Below are 14,878 nucleotides of genomic sequence, written 5' to 3'. Positions count from 1 at the left end.
TTTATTTATTTTTGAGAGAGAGAGAGACAGAGTGTGAACAGAGAAAGGGCAGAGAGAGAGGAAGACAGAATCCGAAGCAGGCTCCAGGGTCCAAGCTGTCAGCACAGGGCCTGACGCGGGGCTCAAACTCATGAACCAAGAGATCATGACCTGAACTGAAGTCGGATGTTCAACTGACTGAGCCACCTAGGCATCCCTAGTTTTTAAGCTATTTTAAAGCTTTTTAGCAAAGAGGAGAGAAATGGAGAATTCTATGAAGTAACTGATGTAAATTCTTGGTAATTGTTAAATCTGAGTACATAAGGGTTCAATGTACGATTCACTTTATTTTTAAATATGCTTAAATTTTTTCATGTTTAAAAATTCATGTGAAAAAACTGAAGCACTGAGCTAAAAATCTTTGGTAATAAAATGTGTAAAAGTTCCTCAATCTACAACATAGGAAAGACTTTACAAAAAACATAGCTTTAGGGCACCCTGCTGACTCAGTCGGTAGAGCACGTGACTCTTAATCTGAGGTTGTGAGTTTGAGCCCAATGTTGGGTGTAAAGATAACTTAAAAAATAAAATCTAAAAAAACCAACAGCTTTGCCTTTTCCTCTAAAAAAAATTCTAAGAAGCAGAATCTCTCAGCAGCCACAGAACCTGGGTGGCCCTTATCTCTCTTCCTTCCCCGCACACTCCATATCCACAGGGCGAACTGACAATACCTGTCTCACCCAGGCCAAGAGACCTAGCCAAAAACTGGCTTTCCAGAGCTCAGCCTCCTTGTCCTGTTCTTATGTGGTTTCTCTGACTGGGGCCAGGGTTGGGTGAGGAGGGGAAGGTTTGCTTATCGTAGCATACTGATTTCTCTGGTCTTTGAAATGAGGTGGATTACAAAGATTATCCCTGTTAAATCCTACTACCATAATGCTTCAAGGGATGAACACATGTTCCTTGGACAGATATATATATATTCAAATGACAGATATTTATAGGCATATATATAGATATATATGTTCTTTTTTATATATAAAAAATTATACATATTATAATATACAATTATATATTAAATTATATATGTATAATAAATTTTATATATATGTATTATATATATATAATTTTTAAGCTTATTTATTTATTTTGGGGGGTGGGGAGAGAATCCCCAGTGCAGGGCTCAAACTCACAAACCGAGACCATGAGCTGAGCCAAAAACCAACAGTTGGATGATTAGGCGCCCCTATATATAAATTATTTTAATCTACATTCTAATCTGATTAATAGGTACATTCCTGAGTTCCTTCACAGAACACTATTATTGCAATTTTTAAATAATAGATTACTTTATATTCCATTTTACTCCTGTCAGTGACACACAAAACAAATAGAGCTTATCATTAGATAAAAGCTCAGTAACTTCTAACTCAGTGGCTACAGACCCTCAGTTCAGGAGTCACAAATGGCAAATGATTTTTAAAAATGACCTTGGTTCCTCCTTCACTCAATAAGTCAAATAATGACCTGGCAAGTTGGTCACTGTGACAGTGAGTCCTTATACCGCCCCATGTTGCCAGAAGCCATGGATAAGACACTTGTCCTCTTCTTCAACTCCCTGTCTGAAAATGATAAAACACAAGAAAGCTTACCCAATTTTCGTGACTTCTGTAACCTAATTAATTACATAGGTATAATAGCAGCTAAAATCCAAATCAACTTTGGCATCATAAGAATTATTGTATGCAGTTAAAACCCTTTACCTACAGGGTTCACTGTTTTTCTACCGTACAACTATCCTCCAACACAGTGCATTGGCAAAGTCACCATAATCACTTGGATTTCTGGGTTATAAAATGTGTGAATACCCCCCATCCCAATTTCTGGTCTTCAAGAATGCTATTTCTCCGGTGCCTGGGTGGCTCAGTAGGTTAAGCATCCCACTTCATGTCACGTCATGATGTCACAGTTCATGAGTTCTAGCCCCATATGGGGCTTTGCAGTGACAGCACGGAGCCTGGAGCCTGCTTCAAATTCCATGTCTCCCTCTCTCCCTCCCCCACTTGCTCATGCGTGCGCTCTCTCTCTCTCTTTCTCAAAAATAAAAACAAAACAAAACAGAGAAAGAATGCTATTTCTCTCTTTGACTATTATGAATATAATTACCTTGGTTGGTTTGCCTCATGTTTACAATTAGAAATAATGAAAAATACCTCAGGCTCAAGTTTAAATCATTTTGTAATTAAGCACTGATTGTACAAGACTGTGCAAAAGGTGAGCTTAAATTTACAACTTAATTTGTTCACGTAAACTGCCTTCAACATACATGACAACTAAGATGTGTACAGGGTTTGACATGCATTTTGGAAGAAATCACACAGAAGCAGCTGCTTTTTCAATAAACTTGGCCAGTTTCACATCTCTCTTGGTCAGTCCACCATAGTCATGCGAGGTTAGGGTTATCTGCACCTAAGAGACACAAAGGTAGTTTTTAAAACCTGTAGCTTGCAATTCATGGTACTCATCTTTGGTGGTTCAGAAATCAATCTATTATTCACATTCACATTTGAGAATTAGGGAGGTTAAATGATTTACAAAATACTACATTACAAATCATCACAGCATTTCCAAAACCCAGTAAACTCCAGGGACAGAGTCTGCTTCAGGTTGGGCCCAGCAGCCGCCCAGGGATAAAAAGGTCCTCTCATATGAAGGGCAATTCAGCTGCCAGCATCTCAAATCTTGTCTCTCAAAAAAAAAAAAAAAAAAGAGAGAGAGAGAGAGACTAAGGTTCCATTTTAACTCCCATTACTTTAATTACATGACTATTTTCAGGCCACTGAGAAAAACCAAGCTATCAAATGTAATATCTTAGCAACCACGTTCAGAAAAGCCCATTTCCAAATTAGGGAAGTGGAGTGGGGGTGGGGTGGAGGAACAGACTGTCACTTCTTGAAAAATAAATTAAAAAGCAAAAGCAAAATTATGGACAAAGAGAAGAAACTAGGAAAGAAAAGTTTATCGTGGTACCTGCATGTTCTGAATTATTCTAATAAATCCCAAGTACATCAGGAAATTTTCTCTTTTTTCAAAGAGGACTTTTAAAGAGAAAACAGAACTGCATAGAAATCTAGATGGTAAGATATTCCAAATGTCATGGCCATAAAGACAAGGACATTTTTCGGGGGGTACCATGATTGTCCCTACTGTGCCCCCTAAAAAACTACATAAAATCTTTTTCACCTGCTCTTTGTCTTTAGAAAGCCAGTTCCCACTTAGCATACAGAATTTAATAAACAGTTATTATTTAAAGCACAGTTCTTGAGCATATTTATTTCACTAAGACAAACGAGGCCCTATCTTTCTTATTTGCTACCATTTCTTTCACAAATTTATCTGCCTGGCTGATTTTCAAGTGTAATCCAGAAGCCCAACTTGGCCTAGCTCGCTCCTATTAGTTTCAATAGAAGACAAGCATGAAAATAGAGCTTTGTCATTGCTCTCTTGAGCAGATATGAAAATTTGTTACTAATTTGCAGTAATACACAGGGGTTCTCAGGAAAAGAATGAGAAAGAACACTTTCATAAAGCACAATGACACTTGGCTGCAGACGATGACAAGGAAGAATGAAGTTTCCTGAACCCCATAGCTAAGGTGATCCCCAAATAAGGCAGTTTAGTTACCTTGTTATACACATTGAACCATTCCGGGTGGTGATTCATCTTCTCGGCTTGCAGGGCAACTCGGGACATAAAGCCAAATGCCTGCATGAGATGGAACTGAAACTGATTAGTGGCACTGCCCTCTACCCTGGACCTGAGACAGAGAGAGACCAGAGCAATCCAGCCAGATGAAGACAAAGCTAGGATCCTTAGGGAAGCCTGGAGAAATCAAATATGAAAGGGGCTGCTTTCCAGAGAGCTGGGGAATGGTGTAGCAGGACCGTGAACTGCTGCTCAACAGTGAAAAACAATCAGGCTCAAATAAACAAACCAGGAAATTGGTCTCACCCAGTGACCTGTCTGGACTGTTTAATTGTCCTCAGGACAAGACCCTCCAAAATAGCACGGCAATAATTTCCCTTCAACCTAGTGCCCTGGATCTCACTACCTGGATCCCAATCTTATGGGTTACTTTTCCAGTATCACCACTCCTTTTGTTTGGTGACTGGGTTGCAAACTAAGGCATCAACCCCAAGACTATGGAAGAATAACTTCCAAGTGTGTCTTAAGCAAAAGCACTGGCAGAAATGAAAAAACTTCCCCATCCCATTTCCCAGAGAAGACAGGAAAGGATAAAAGACTGTTTTTTGACATCTACAGTGAAACAGGAAAGACTGTCTTGCCTGCTGTGGGTCTTCTCGCTGTTGCCCAGCACGGCCATGAGGAACAGAAAGCGGACCTCCTCGGGGCACAGGGAGGCAGATTTGGCCACAGGCCTAAGTGCAGACCTGCAGGACTCTGTCTTCATACCACAGGGAAAGTGCACACCTAATTGTGCTAAGTGGAAGGCAAACCTGTTCTGAGAGGATGATAAACTTTTTTCCTTTCGCTTGTTTTCCAATTTTTATGAAGACAATCGCTAACAATACGAGGGTCTGTCTCTCATGTGTCCAGAAAGCAGAAATACTCGGTAAGACTCTAAGGTAATGGCACATTAACTACAAATTTATAGAATTCATAGGGCAGTACCCATTGTAGCCACATAAACAAATATTCAATTTTATTACCCATATCCAGAAAATCCAATCTGATATTAGCTGAGCCATGTTTTTCAGATCACCCAACTGACAGAAGAGTGGATTTCCAAGTTAGTGATAAATACAGAAGATGCCATTTTTTTAAAATATGAAATTTATTGTCAAATTGGTTTCCATACAACACCCAGTGCTCATCCCAACAGGTGCCCTCCTCAGTTCCCATCACCCACCCTCCCCTCCTTCCCACCCCCCAATAACCCTCAGTTTGTTCTCAGTTTTTAAGAGTCTCTTATGTTTTGGCTCCCTCCCTCTCTAACCGTTTTTCTTTTTCCTTCCCCTCCCCCATGGTCTTCTGTTAAGTTTCTCAGGATCCACGTAAGAGTGAAAACATATGGTATCTGTCTTTCTCTGTATGGCTTATTTCACTTAGCGTAACACTCTCCTGTTCCATCCACGTTGCTACAAAGGGCCATATTTCATTCTTTCTCATTGCCACATAGTATTCCATTGTGTATATAAGCCACAATTTCTTTATCCATTCATCAGTTGATGGACATTTAGGCTCTTTCCATAATTTGGCTACTGTTGAAAGTGCTGCTATAAACATTGGGGTACAAGTGCCCCTAGAAGATGCCATTTTTTAATCCATTCTGTGTCACTCATTATGATTCCTATCACAGAATGATTTTATTCAGGATAAATACTCCCATTTTGATATTAAAGGCCTGAAGGTTTTACCTGTCAGGAAAAGGAAGAACATTCAAGCAAAATCCACTTAACCATGTATGGAATTATTAGTGGAAAACAATATTCACTCCCCTACCTCTTCTCATTTCATAATCTGATTCTCTAGGTTATGTGAGGGGAAGAACAAGTCAAAAGTGAAAGTCTGTTTTACTTATTCAAATACAGGGCACCTGTGTGGCTCAGCTGGTTAAGCACTGGACTCTTGATTTCGGCTCAGGTCACAATCTCATGTTCTATGAGATCGAGCCCCGTGTCGGGCTCCGTGCTAACAGCACAGAGCCTGCTCTGGATTCTCTCCCTCCCTCTCTCTCCCTCTCTCTCTCCCTGCCCCTTCCCTGCTCACACTCTCTGTCAAAATAAATAAATAAACTGAAAAAAATCTTATTCAAATACAGAATTAACCTGCATTAAATGATGTATGATGAGAATTTTTAGTCTGTTTGCCTATAACGCTGTACTCTTGTTTAGCTTTAAAAGGCTTCCAAAGTTAAGCACTCCCCCTGAGAGATAGTAATACAGTCATTAAAGGCAGGGGATTTTGAACCAGAAAGTGCTGAATTTAAATTCCAACTCTACAACCTGTCACGTGAGCCTCGGTTCTCTGGTCAGTAAACTGGGGATCATAATAAAAAGCAGTATGTAGTCACCCTAATAAAAATGAGATGGGTGACATACAAGCACTCAGCACAGCTCCTGGCCCCAAGTAAGAGATCAGCAATGGCACACACTGCTACCATGCACTGCTCTGGCCAAAACTGCATATGATAAACCCTACAGAATGCAACGATAAGTGAGAATCACGGTCTTGTAAATCGAAGATTCCAGTTGGTGTCCCCCAGAAGAATGGCATTTTCCTTTTCCCACATGCCATAAATCCCAGACAAATAGAGAATATACTATGGAGTAATACCCTGATGCACAGTGACTGAGGAAAACAGCTTAATGATAAGAAATTAGGTGGGCAAAGTCAGTTACCCAAGCTCTTAAGCCCTGTAGCCACAATTTCTTTGAACTATGTTACCCTAAAGGTCCAAAGTGACATTTAGCATCCCTTACTATTTCCAAAGAACCAAGTGGATCAAGGGGATGATTTGAACATAGTCAGAAGCGCTCCTCAAATTTTTAATTACCAGCATGCTCTCAGCATGGTAGCAAAATCTACCCTATAACAGATAGGACTTAAAGAGAATACTCATACCCTAAGAGGTGCACTGACCAAAGAAAAACCTACCATACCTACATAGGGCGTAAAAGGGGTGGAAAATAAAGGGCACTTCCAAAGACCCTCCAAATCTGTGTATTCCTCTGCTTTACATATTTCAACTGTCACCTAATATTTGCATTTAATTAAATATCACAAAGCCCAATAAACCATTTACACAGGATCTACTACTAATTCTTCCCTAGGGAGAGAACGCTTGCTTCTGCTCTGGGAGCAAGGAGACAATTTCATAATCCTTCTTCCATATAACAGAACCAAATAATCCCCCAAATATTTTTAAATCCACAAATTAAAAACACGCATAACAATACTCATTCAAATTAAAGTAAAAAGGATTTCTGCAAGGAAGTGAAATGAGTGGAGAGGAAAAAAGCAAAACCTCAAAAGGGAATTCTGATTATCTGGCATTAATAAAGAAGGAACAGGAATAAACAGCAAAACTGGCAGATGGTGAAAAGCATCTGTCCCTTCTTTCTAAGATTTCTTTTTACAGCCCTAGCTATTTGTTACCAGTTCTAAAACCATTCCACCAAAGAAAACTGCCAGGAGCCCAAGGCAGAATAGACACCACTAGCAATCCAGTGAGAAGCTTAGAGGATAGGTCTGAGAAGATGGACAAAATGAACTAGAAATTGATAAGAGTTTATAAGAATTAAAAATAAGTACGGAAGACAAAGTAGATCTAACATAAAGGTAACTTTTTTGAGTAAGACAACAACAAACACAGAAAGAAATTAGAGATATAACTCAAAAATTTTCCCAGAAATAAAAGATTTAAATCTATTGATTGTAAGAATTCAACCATTTCTACACATCCCAGTGAAGTTAGTGAATTTGAAGACTTAAAAAATCCTTTTGGCATCTAGTCAAAAGGATCAATTCATTTATACAAAGAAAAATAACCTGGCCAACTTCAAACTTCCACGTGCCAACATTTAACACAGAAATCAGAGGAGCGATGCCTATAAAGACTTAAGGAAACCAAAGTGCAAAGAATTTTATACCCAACTAAACTGTTGTTCAAATGTAACGCATCCTCTTCATCCTTTCTATGGAAATTTTTATTAAAGGATGAAATATAAGTAACTACCGATGGATGGAAAAACGGTACCAAAGGTACAGACAGTAAGCAACAAACTGACTCAGCTCTAGGAATATATTTAAAACAACTGTAGGGAACTGTAGTCATGAAATGCAATGCAATGTTATTAACTATTAGAAGAGATGGAAGAAAAGGGGAAGAAATGGAAAAGGTAAATGAAAGTTTAAAAAGTCTGAAAGTTGAAAGATCCAAAGTAGATTTAAAGCACTCAACTAAAAATAAAATGAAACAAAACTGCATGGTGAAGGGAAAGTAGAAGAAAGTAGAAATTCAATTTTGATATTGCTCAGTGGGAATATCACTATCTAAAGAAATGCTATCTAAAGGGCTGCCTGGGTGACTCAATCAGCTGAGCGTCCAACTTTGGCTCAGGTCATGATCTCACAGTTCATGACTTTGAGCCCTGCATTGGGCTCCCTGCTGTCAGTGTGGAACCCAGTTCAGATCTTCTATCCCCCCTCTGCCCTTCTTCCACTGGTTCTCTCTCTCTCAAAATAAATAAACTTAAAAAATAAAATAATAAAATAAAATAAATGTAATCTAAAGAAATAGAGGATTAAGTATGCTGTGTAAAATTATAGGTATAATAGCGTCCACAAGAAAAACAAAAATAATAAAAGCATTCACAATTAGGTCAAAGAAAACACAATTCAAATGAAGCAAAGAAAACACAAATCCATCATGATTTAAATGAAGGGAGAAAAAATTATATCGGCTCTGTCATGGTTAACAAGACCAAACATCTTTCCAATCAATAAACATAAAGAGCCATAATCCAACTGAAAAGAAGAGAACATTGGGGCACCTAGCTGGCTCAGGTGGTGGAGCATGCAACTCCTGATCTCAGGGTCATGAATTCGAGCTCCACATTGGGTGCAGAGACTACTGCATAATAAGTAAAAACTTAAAAAAGAAAAATAAATAAAACTTAAAAAGAAAAAAGGGTTTGAATGAGTGTCCAACTCTTGATTTCGGTTCAGGTCATGATCTCACAGTCGTGGGAAAGAAGCCCTCGTTGGGCTCTGGGTTGGGCATGGAGACTGCTTAAGAATCTCTCTCTGCCCCTATCCCCTATCAAAAAAAAAAAAAAAAAAAAAAAATGAAGAAGAAGAAGCGAAAACTACATGAATCACAAAGCAAACCTCAAATGCTGGAAATAAAGACACAGGCAAACGTAAAAAAAAAAAAATTTGTTTAATGTATAAAGTGTATCTTCAATGAGGATTGAATAATTATGAATAGCTATACTACAAATAACATAGCAACAAAATCAATGAGGCAGAGGGGTGCCTGGGTGGCTCAGTCGGTTAAGTGGTCAACTTCAGCTCAGGTCATGATCTCACAGCTCAAAGGCTCATGAGTTCAAGCCCCGTGTCAGGCTCTGTGCTGACAGCTCAGAGCCTGGACCCTGCTTCGGATTCTGTGCCTCCCTCTCTCTCTGCCCCAACCCACTCGCATTCTGTCTCTCTCTCAAAAATAAATAAACATTAAAAAAATTTTTAAATAAAATAAAATATTTACTGAACGCTCACAGAAATTGAACATATATTGGCCCACAAAGAAAATCTCAATAAATTCCAAAAAGTAGAAACAGTGCTGACGACATCCTCTGATTAAATTAAAAACAAAAGTAGCAAAAAGTACTACCGGGAAATTTTTTTAAATCCTCCTTTTAAATTCTTGATTAAAAGAAGAAATCACAACTGAAACTGAATAGAAATTAATAATGTATGCACTACATACAGGATATGTGTAAAGCAATGATCAGAATAAACATCTTTACATGCTTAAGAAAATGAAAGAGTAAAAACAAATAAATTAAATTCATAAACAAATAAATAAAAATTAATGAAGGCAGGAGAACAAGAATGACTATAAAGAGAACAGCAGATGTAAATGAACATGAAAGAAAAATGGCAAAACTAATAAATCCAAAAGCTGTAAAAATTATGTAACAGAAAATAAGATACTTCGGGGCACGTGGGTGGCTCAGTCAGTTAAGCATCCAACTTCAGCTCAGGTCATGATCTCATGGTTTGCGAGTTCAAGCCCCACACCAACCTCACTGCTATCAGCGCAGAGCCTGCTTTGGATCTTCTGTCTCTCTCTCTCTCTGTCCCTACCCCACCCCTGCTCACTCTCAAAATAAATAAACATTTAAAATTTTTTTTCAAAACATACAAAAAAGTAATTTTAAACAGATACAAGTATTTATATAAATAAATTTCGAAACATAGGTAAAATAGTTCCTTCATAAAAATTATCAAAACTGATCCCAGAAGACAAAAACATACAAACGAGAGTGACACCAAAAAGTAACAGTTCCCAGTCATTTCAAAGAAAAATTCTATAAAACCTTGAAAGCAGAGTTAACCCTAATACTAACTAAACTGTTCCAGAGCACAGAAAAAGTGGAACATATCCAAATTATTTTTATAAACTACCATAACACTGTCTCCAAATTCCCGCAAAGATAGCATATAATAATAAAACTATAGATTGATCTCACATTAAGTAAAATCTTAATAAACAAAACCTAGCAAAACACCATGAACAAATGGGATTTATTCTAAGGAATGCTCAATATAAGAAATATAATGATATATTTCACCATATTAACCAATCAAGAGAAAAATCATGACTTCTACAAATTCTGAAAAGATATCTGATAAATTCAGTATTTCTTATGTATTAAAACTCTTAATGAAATAAGAATATATGGCCTCTCTTTTTGTTGTTATCAATTGTTTTCTCTTTATAGCAAGTAATGAGTACAAAAATCGCTTTATATTTGGAGGGTAATACAGGAACATGTAACCACAGCATCAAAGTGTACATACCAAAATTGGCTACATGGGTAATCATCACTGTTCATCATAACAACAATTAGTAAGAACCCAAATTGGACCCCTCTTGAAGTAAAGGAACACAGTCTCAGTCCAAAAGGTAATATTATTCTTAAAAGGGAAATAGTAGAATATTCCCATTAAAGTCAAGACGATTCCCAAGTAAAGTCAAGCCAAAAAAAAAAAGCCTTTTTATACTAACAACAACTAATTAGAAAATATATTAGAAGAAAAGATCCCATCTAAAACGGCACCAAAAATTATCTAGGAATAAACTTAACAAGAAATGTATGAATTCTATAGGCAGAAAACTTTACACCACTACTAAAAAACAGGTAAATAATACTACATTAAATTTTTTTTTCTGTATGGCAATAAAAACCAACAAACAAAATTAAAAGACAAACAGTAAGCTGTACTTGCAGTACATATTTCCTCAACATGAATAATTCCTACAAATTAATATGAAAAAGATCAACCACCCAATTTTTGTAAATGAGCCAAGGACATAACAGATAACAAAAAAAAATCAAATGGTTCTTAAACATAAAAACTTCTCAAAGTCATACATGATAAAAGAAGTACAAATTAATACTAAGTTTTAAGTCAAGTGTATCTCAGGAAAGTTGGTGGGGGTGGGAAACTAAGTTAAATCTATCAGTTTGGTAAAGATCAAAAAGTCTGATAATATTCCGTTGATGAAGACAGGGGAGAAAAGGCACTCATGTCTCTGGTGAACATAAACTGATATCATTACTCTGGAAGAAAATTTGACAACATTCATCAAAATTAAAAAGGCCCATGCCTTTCAGCTAGACAACTACACATCTAGAAATTAGTCCTGTAGACACACTTATACATAAATTATAAGAATGGTCACTGCTGCACAGCTTGTAAGAGTCATAGATTTGAAAAAGCCAAAGGTCCATCAGTAAAAAACTGATTAAATAGATGAGGGTACATTTACACACTGGAGTACTATGCAGCCACTGAAAAGAATCAAGTAACAATCTTCTGACATGGAAAAACCTCCAAGACATATTACTAAATGAAAAACAAATGCATAACAATAGTCTGAATTGTACAAAAAGAGAAGAAACTACATGCATTAATATCTCTGCAACCACACATGAGAAACTGGTAACAGCGAATGACAGCAGGTGAAGGGAAACTGGATGGTTGAGAATCAGGGACAGGAAAAGAGTTACTAGACCCTTGGTTGCCTTCTGAATTTGTACCACACATACACCTATTCTATTTTTAAAAGTTAGTTTGGAAAAAAAACAAAGATGCCATGCAAATGAAGATCTCACTCTAAAGGGAGCTGAGATACTACAGTGTATGTAACATGGTTCATATTAAAATATTTTGGCTCATGTTAACTTCTTAACATAGGCCTACCTGTTTAGGTGGGTTTTTAGTGCCAATTTACAGCATAGTTTGTCTATGAGCCATGTTCTGTTGAGCCACGGACATTTCAAACAAACATATGGCCAACAAATAACATATAATGGCTGATAATAGTTTCAGTCTTTCCTCTATTGCAAATTACAAACATTTTATGAACAAGCCAATGAATGCATGATGAAGTATGACTTTTTAAGTCACTCTGCCATGTTAAGGAATGTAAGCATTACAATCACCGTAAATTAGACCAATGAAGTTTGTCATTTGGAAATCTCCAAACCATCAGCAATTAAAAGATTTTTCCGTGAACCCCAAATCAAGTATTCTTTGGGAACTTTAATTTTTCCTAAAGTTCCTTTTGTTTCATTTTATTCCATGAAAATATGAAAGACTATCAGATGCACAAAACCAAAACAAAAATCCTGTATCAATCTGTGAAATGTTTAAAAGCACCCTGAATTTAAAAAGCAGCTTCAGTCCAAATAACGTGTATCATTTATTAAGTTCTAAGACTTAACTTCTAGCACACACTTACAATACAAATCTTTCATTACTCAGAGCAATTCTCTTTGATATATGTTCTTTAAATCTGCTGCCTTTTATATTTTGATTATAGACTATTTTAATTATGCACTAAAAAAGAACATATCTCCCACTAAGAAAATGAGCACCAGCGACTCCAAAGTAATTTCCCCAGTACAATCTCCATTAAGCCTCTAAATACTTCCTTTACCCATTCAATGAATTAGAACTCTATTGTTTATGAATCACCTTTACGTTTGTAGGCCTAGAACTCTTCTTTTATAAAACACAATTGCTATGGAAGGAAATGATATTTACGTCTGATTAGAAATGAAAACACTATTACATAAATCAGTTTGGGCATTTCTTCACGTCTTGAAACATGATCGGCAATTTAGTCTAATTGGTGATCAAGGAAACTATCTTGTGATCAATTAAAGTAATTACCAGATTCCGGCAATACAACCTACCTTAATTTCAGCTAGAGTCTGCACTTCTTCAACTTTAATTAAAAATAATGAAAATTATTAAGCAAAATGCACAGCAAGATCATTGCCAAGCATGCACATGTCACAGGACAGGACCTTCCCTTGGTATTGGTGACATCCATCACATAAACATTGCTCGGTGCACCAAGGAAAGGCGTCCTTTGCCCCAGAACATTATGTGACTCACCGTGACTTTCTCATGAAAAAGACTGTTAACTGTTCTAGCCACTGCAGGCAACAGAAGAATACCCTTGACTAGCGACATGAGAATTGTAAGGAACAGACACAACCAAAGGGGTAGTTGATCCATGCTTTTTTTCCTCCCAAGTGTCACTCTTATTTTGAGCACACTGCACAACTTGTCAAATGCAAAAACGTTAGGGTCAGAGACCTAGACTGAAATCTTAGTGCTGCTATTTACTAGCTATCTGATCTCTGAGAAAGCACTTAACATTTGAAATGAGCCTCTGTTTCTTCTTACGTAAAAATGTAATTTCTTTAACATACTTTGCAGTTTACTGGGCATTCTATCCGGCACTCAGTTAATGCTAGTGATTATTATCATCAGCAACACTTTAATATTATAGTGTCTAGGGCCCGGAGAGGAAGAATTCCTTTCTGAACCTAGTATAAGAACCACTGGAAGACCAAAGAAATTCACCCTTGCAAGGATGAGAAAAATCAGAAACATAAGGAAAACTTTCTCTGAGTGGGTAGATTTTCAGTGGAAATCTTCCAGTGGGTAGATCTTCTTCATAGAAAGATTTCCAGTGGAACTGGCACTCTGTCAGTAAGCATCTTAGCCAAGCACGTGACGCATGTCTCCCTGAAGAGCCAGACTAAAGATCTTACCTGAGGACCACCCCCTAGGCCGTCCGTATATGTGTCTGGGGATAGATACAACCCTCACCAGTCCCAGGCCGCTAACCTACCTGCCTTCTACTTGATCCACCACAGAGTGCAACATCTCCAATAACTCAAGCCAAGAATATCCCACTCTGAACTTAAAACTGGCTTCCCTAGACACTTGAGACAATGCCCACAAGCTACTGAAAGAGCAGCCTGCTCTACAACGCTGTAGGCTAAGTTAGTGCCCCTTCAGCTGGTGGTAATAAGTATACTACCCGAGAGGATAGCAGGCTCACTTCCTACACATTACCTTCAAAACCTGTGCTCACAGAACCATAACACTGCAGAGCCTTAATAAAAAAAAAGAAAAGTTCTTAAGTCACCATTTTTGGCAATTACCCTAATATCCTAAACAGCCATTCAGAAAAATAAGACAGCTTTTAGCTAATTACATGGTACTACCTTCAACATATACTGTTAAATGAAGCAAGCTGCAAAATAATTTTCTTTTGCAGAACTAGGATTTATAATTGCATTAGTAAATTACGACTAAATTCCCAGGGTAGGAAAACAACTCTTTGACAGAGGTCTACGGAAGAGTATCTATTCTTCTCCAGCAGCGGAGTTTAACCAACATAAACACCTTCACCCACAATTTTACCTAAGAGCTCATTATTTCTGTTCCACTTTTAGGGAAAGTCCTCTAACTAGATAGATACCACATATCCGATGTGTGCCTAAAAAGCTTTCTGGACAAGATGATTACAAGCTGAGAAGATCTCTTCCGTGAAAAGACATTACTCATTTCTAAAGTTCTCTGCACGTAAGTTTAAATTACACCTCCCCATGGGATATCCATAATAACCTCAATAAACCCATCTTGTCATGCTCATAAATAAATAAATAAATAAATAAATAAATAAATAAATAAAGTTAAATAAGTAAATAAATAAATAACATCTCCCCACATCATCATCAGCTACTAATCAGCTACTATGCGGCATACCAGCAGCTCCACC

The 14,878-nt window shown here is 37.3% G+C and overlaps 1 protein-coding gene across 3 annotated transcripts in view; it reads right to left on the bottom strand.

Annotated features, from left to right (window-relative positions):
* The window catches only part of PCBD2 (pterin-4 alpha-carbinolamine dehydratase 2), a 54,093-nt gene continuing 39,215 nt past the window's right edge, over positions 1–14,878 (bottom strand). The window contains exons 3-5 of one of the 3 annotated variants that reach the window (XM_027076655.2): positions 3,661–3,756; positions 2,303–2,445; positions 1–1,598 (exon numbers count right to left, since the gene is read on the bottom strand). In XM_027076655.2, the coding sequence (XP_026932456.1) occupies positions 2,350–2,445; positions 3,661–3,756 (192 nt within the window). In that variant the 3' untranslated portion in view covers positions 1–1,598; positions 2,303–2,349. Of the gene's footprint in view, positions 1,599–2,196; positions 2,446–3,660; positions 3,757–14,878 lie in introns of those variants that run through there. The other 2 variants (XM_027076654.2, XM_027076657.2) reach the window with 2 other exon arrangements.

Source organism: Acinonyx jubatus, chromosome A1 (assembly GCF_027475565.1).
Source record: "Acinonyx jubatus isolate Ajub_Pintada_27869175 chromosome A1, VMU_Ajub_asm_v1.0, whole genome shotgun sequence".
Taxonomy (NCBI): Eukaryota; Metazoa; Chordata; class Mammalia; order Carnivora; family Felidae; genus Acinonyx; species Acinonyx jubatus.
This window is presented reverse-complemented; position numbering and strand designations above follow the sequence as displayed.